General features: G+C 37.5%; 1 protein-coding gene across 1 annotated transcript in view; it reads right to left on the bottom strand.

The window, feature by feature from the left end:
* Positions 1-2,209: 2,209 nt before the first annotated feature.
* Positions 2,210-5,770, bottom strand: part of LOC128379721 (rapamycin-insensitive companion of mTOR-like) — a 29,367-nt gene continuing 25,806 nt past the window's right edge. Inside the window, exons 35-39 of the mRNA XM_053339344.1 lie at positions 4,856-5,026; positions 4,342-4,491; positions 3,617-3,740; positions 3,390-3,528; positions 2,210-2,331 (exon numbers count right to left, since the gene is read on the bottom strand). Coding sequence (XP_053195319.1) covers positions 2,275-2,331; positions 3,390-3,528; positions 3,617-3,740; positions 4,342-4,491; positions 4,856-5,026 — 641 coding nt within the window. The 3' untranslated portion in view covers positions 2,210-2,274. The remainder of the gene's footprint in view (positions 2,332-3,389; positions 3,529-3,616; positions 3,741-4,341; positions 4,492-4,855; positions 5,027-5,770) is intronic.

The raw sequence follows: 5,770 nt of genomic DNA, 5'->3' as shown, positions 1-5,770 counted from the left end.
CTGCGAAGCTATACAAAACTAAAAGTTCCATTTTGGGTTTTTTTTCTATGATTGAGATAAGTGAGTGAGCATATTTTCCAAAATCTCAAACTTTAACTTTAACTAACCTGATCCAAGATGAAGTAGATACATCAGAACTATTCTCTGTGACAAAAACATTACAGTAGTTTGGGCATGCATGGAAAACAGTCATATGTTAAGTATACCCTCCAATAATATATACAGCTATGACATATCTGTAATAACTCAGTGGTTCATATGAACTGAATCTTTCTGCATACACAATTTGCTGCTTGCATCCAGTTTTACTCTCTCTGACTCCTGGATCAGCATTTTTTTATATACATTATGTCATTTTTTATTTCAATGATCATCCATGTTCCTTCTGAAGTTGTATATCCAAAGTTCAGCTCAGGGACAGTGTGTGTCACATGTGTGTTTTGTCACTATGGTTACAACTTTGACATGAGAATCCTAACTAAAGACTCAGATAAGACATGATATTATACATAGTAATTATATAAATGATAGAAATGCCACTGTATAGAGCAAAATCTGGTTGATGTTATAACACTGTTTTCTTTCATTTTCTCCAGGCACAGATGTTCACTGTGCACACAAGAAACTGATTATCCAATAAACACTTTGCCATTTAATCTACCGAGCACATTCATGCAATATGTTGAAATTTTGATTTTTGCACCACAGCTTTTCCTCTTACATTGTCCACAGGATAAACCATACATTTATAGCTTTGTAACATTTAAGTTACTAATACAGTGCCCATGCAAAATCTGTTTTTGCAACAATGTTAGACATCCCAACTCTCCCGCATATTGATAGCGGCTCCCTGACGCCAGCAAATGGGATCCAATCTCCCAGAATCTGGAGTGTGCAAGCAAGATCGCCCTGATAGCTCTATGTTGCTGCTTATCTAACTCTGGTCCTGCGCTTTGCTCAGTGTGCTGTGTGAGAGGGGGAGTGGCCACCAGCTAGCGCGGCAACAGCTAATTGTGTGTTTCTTTTACCCATATATTTATCTATATCTTTTACATTTCTTATCCAAACAACGTCAAACTTGGTAATGCACTTACCCGTACCCGTAGCAAGACACCTGTCACGTTTGAACGTGAACGGTTCGAGAGATATGCGAATAACAGACAGACAGACGTTCCTGCCATCTATCAGCAAGTTATCTCTGTGTCTTCTTTAAAGCAGAAGACAGAGGTCTCTACCTGTATCAAAAAGAATCACAACTTCTACTTATGATATTACTTAATTTGCTTTCTTTATTTTTCTTATAATAAAAGTAGTTCCCCAATTTTGAATTAGTGCAAATATTTAATTTCTAAAAGTAGCCATATAGCTACACTGGCAAAAAAAAACAAACATACATAATACAAGTTGAATACCTTAATATAGCACAATCCTTCCTGATATTGAATATATATATATATATATATATATATATATATATATATATATATATATATATATATATATATATAATCACAATAGGTTTCCTCTCTCATTGTACACTTATTGTCACATATTTCCCAATAATATCATTCCCACTGTGATACGATGCCGTTTTTGTGCAAGTATCAGTGAAAAAAATCAAATGACCACGACACTGTGGTGGAAAAACTAAAAAGTCTAGAAATACAGGTCATTTTCAGCTACATGAGTAGACAGTAATAACTAGTGTGTTTTACATATTCATAAACCTTTGATTGTTCACTCAAATATTTGTTAGGCACACAACTAAATTTAATTGAATACAATAATTAATCATGAGTGTTTTTAGCTTATGAGAAGAAATCACCATGTATGTTCTATTAATATAAGTGCTTAAGATGAGAGAATAAAATAGCTAGAACACAATGAGAGAATGTGAAAGTGCATTCCTTTGCAAGTAATCACCAAACTGCATTAGTGACTGATGATTGTCTGACTTAATTCCATCTGCTTATACATCCTCTGCTCATGTGCAAACATCAGACCAATCAACATCTACATCTTCCAATGAGGAAAAGTTTAGTGTTATTTAGTATTTAAAAGCATGGGTGCTGTATTGGCACATCAGCTTTAGTATTGTGTTAAAAGTCCATTTTTACAACAGATTTGGTCATGTAGTAACAAAACAAAACATTCTAAAAGTTATTGTAATCTCTCTATCTGTCTCAGGATTGTAGTGAGTGAGGAGGAGATTAGAATTCACACACAGGGCTGAGTCAAGGGTGAGTCAGTCTTCAGCTGGCAGAGATGAGAGGGTCAAGCTGAGGCTCTCTGCTGAGACACGGACAGGATGCTCTCTGCCTCTTCATACAGCTGAGAAACACACAGGCACACAGTCCCATTAACAGATGCAAAATGTCACATGTGGGTTTTTTTGTTACAGTGGCATGATGACACGCTCCCCCTCCCTTTTTGTTTTCTCCCTTGTTTGCTCCTGATAAACTGGACCAGCGTATGTATATCCTATATATATATATATATATATATATATATATATGGGAGGTGTCATCTCTCATTTTGGTCCTTTTGGTAGTTCAGTTTTTGTAGCTTTGTTTCATTAGAATAGGTAATGCATTTTCTTATAGATTAGGAGGGGGGGTTCTGGGTTGTGGCTCCTGGGCTGGACCATGGCATTCCTCATCGTATGTTCTTTTTTGCCAGATCTCCTGACTCCCATAGTTTTGGTTTTATTTTGCATTTTTTGTAAATAAAAATCAGTTTTTGGCAAACTTGTTCTCAGGTATTCAGCATTCTGTATGTATGTTACTGCTCACAGGGTTGAACCATCTGTTATATATTTTTTCATTGTGGCCATAACAGGCTGTGCTTCACTACCAGTAAACTAACTCACCTTTTTTATAGCATGAATCTGTGATGAATGCATCTGCATGAATGTGTCAGCTATTCAGAAACTTTTAGCTTATTTCATGTGTTACTCTCTTAATATGTAAGGTAGAAATAAGGAAGTCATTAATTAGAAATAAAAAAGGAAACCTTTTCATCCCCATATTAAGAGTAATAACTTATTTTGTTTAAAATTGGTGGTGAAAGTGTACACTGAAGTGATTTTTTTGTTGTTTAATAACTTTCTCTCCACCTTTTGCAATTGATATGAATATTTCTATTCATTCTTTTACAGTAAATACATTTTGAAAATGTTGTAGCATCACTTAAGCACCAATAAGCAGTATTCCTTTGATAGTAGCTGGTTGGTGGAGAGATGACCATTTGGCTCCAGGTCACCAGAAAGTCCTTCCTGCCCCCCTTACTTTACCAGTCGCTAATTGCTATGTCTGCTTAGGTTTCTAGTAATTGGGATCTTAATAAGTCTATAAAATTGATACAAAATAGAAAGTCTTTTTTATGCTTACTGGTATAAAGAGCACATCTTGGAAGAGCTCCTGAATGAAACGACGTGAGGGCAGGCGGAACATGCAGTGAGCCAGCAGATAGGACACTTCTGAATACAGACAGATGTCATCAAACGCGTAGGGAAACTTCTCCTTGATCCTGCCAAGAAAACATTCAGCCAACAAATAAGAAACTGTGGCAGAGCAGTGAAACTACATTTGTGTAGAGACAGCAGCCGGAGCCTCACGTTAACAGGTTGGTTTCATGGTTTTTGGTTCCCACAGAGGAGCTGAGATTGATCACCAGACGAAGCACCTCCTTCCTCAGCAGCACCCTGCCAGCAGGAGCGTCCTCTGGGATGGACTTCACACCTACCCAGTTACAGCAGACTGAGTCAAACAATGATCTGAAACAACTTTGTGCTTAAAGTCAGTGTAAAGTAAGAATAAATATGTGTTCTGAGTTTGACATACCACAGAAAAGTGTGTTGTTAATCACCCTGCCAAATTTGAATGATTAAAAAAATTGCCAAATTTATGAAATTAGGCTTCAAATTTGTGTAAAAATCAGCCTCTTTCTCTGCTACCAAACGCTGTGGGAGTGCCCGCCGAATTCCCTGAAACCCCCCCCCCCTACCAAGAGTTTACCAAGAGTTTTCTGCTGCTAACTCAGCTGCTAGCCCGGCAGGTAACTCGGCGGCTAGCTCGGTGGCTAACTCAGCTAACTGGCTAACTGTAGACTGTAGTAGTAGTAGTGTGTGCTGAATGTATTTCTACCTCTACAGCAGCAGGGGCGGGTTTATGAACACAGAAATCTTGAAACACAGTTTGTGAAGCAGAATTCAAATCTAAATGGTTGAAATGCTTTTTACACCTTTTTTAGAAATACATTTATGACCTATTTGATGTGTTTAGAAGAAAATGTCTGAATTCACTTTACACAGTCTTTAATAAAACTGTGTGGGGCACCTACCCAAAACAAGTTCTGTGCTGCGACCACTACCCACAGATCCACAGTCACTGCATCCAGATTCCCCCGACAACTTGACCTGGACCATGACCTCTGGATGGTTTGCTGAAGGCAGAGTGCACCACTCTGACAATGAATTCCCCTCTGTGAGATCTGAAGAAGAGAGAAAACACAAGCTCAACTATAGAACTAACTCTAACAGCCTTTTTTTCACATTGTGATTTTCATCTATCTGAGAATTTGACAATCGTGAGAAATGTGGTCAAATCTTTGGTCATCAATCCAAAATAGTGTTCCTAGATCACACTGAGACTAATCCACTGATGGCCAATGTGGAGATTTTGTGACCAAAGTTACATTTTTGACAATGCCAAAAATTTAAGCCCAAATTGTCAAAATAAGACTGCTGCTATGATCCATGCCTACAAACAAACCAATCAGAATATGACATAATATGACTGCATGACAATTTGGAAGTGCGGTTTGTTAGTCAGTTTTTCCAAAAAGAGGATCGTACCTGAGTTGCTGTTTTGAGAACTGAAGCCGGGCACAGACAGTCCAGAGCAGTACAGACAGTTGTCGACGTTGTGCTCTCGCAGACCTGTCTCCTCTGAGCCGAGCATCTGCCGCTGTTCTGCCTGGCTTACCGCCATCATCTCAGTGATACTGAGCTGAGAGTGAAGCTTTGGTGGCTCACATTCATCACTGGGGTCTGACAACACACAAAACACACACACATGTATTTATGTATATGTGTATGTGTATGTATATGGGTTAATGACGTGACGCTACTTGACGTGTCCCTGTGGTTTAGTCCAATTTAAAGGGGTTAAAATTTGAAAATATATGCATGAATACATTACACAGATTCTTTTCTTGCGGAGCGAGTATAACATTTCTGCTTTTAATCCATTTTGAGAGAATATATTAGAGGATTATGGCAAAAATGTCTAAGTGGTGTAACCATAAAAACTTGAACCAAAAAAATGATACTTGCTTAAAACCCCTCAAATTCTCAATAAAACACCATATCAACTAGTTTGGCACGATCTTACATTATAACTTTTTCATATTAAGTAAAGGTTAATGGAATACAATTGTTCTATATTACATTTAATCTGTCATTTAATCAAGTCAAGTGAACCACATGAAGTGTCTCAAAGTGTAACCACCATATAAGAGGCCATTATGTTAAAATTGTGACTTAGGCCATATAACAGGAAGTGGTTTTACAGAGAAGGACCCTGATGATCACAACTGCTGCCTGACAAAGTTAGAAGCTCTTAACAATAACTCATAAACTGATGTTTTTTGGACTTAGTCAGGTTTTCTCAGTTTATATGTCCCATGGTGTAACCCTAGAAAACATGGTAAAATTTATAAGAATTCCTTGAAATTAATAATAATTACATTTCAGATATTGAGACCAAAG

The sequence above is a fragment of the Scomber japonicus genome, chromosome 19 (assembly GCF_027409825.1).
Source record: "Scomber japonicus isolate fScoJap1 chromosome 19, fScoJap1.pri, whole genome shotgun sequence".
In the NCBI taxonomy this organism is placed as follows: Eukaryota; Metazoa; Chordata; class Actinopteri; order Scombriformes; family Scombridae; genus Scomber; species Scomber japonicus.
Note: the sequence above shows the minus strand (reverse complement) of the source record. Positions and strands in the feature narration are given on the sequence as shown.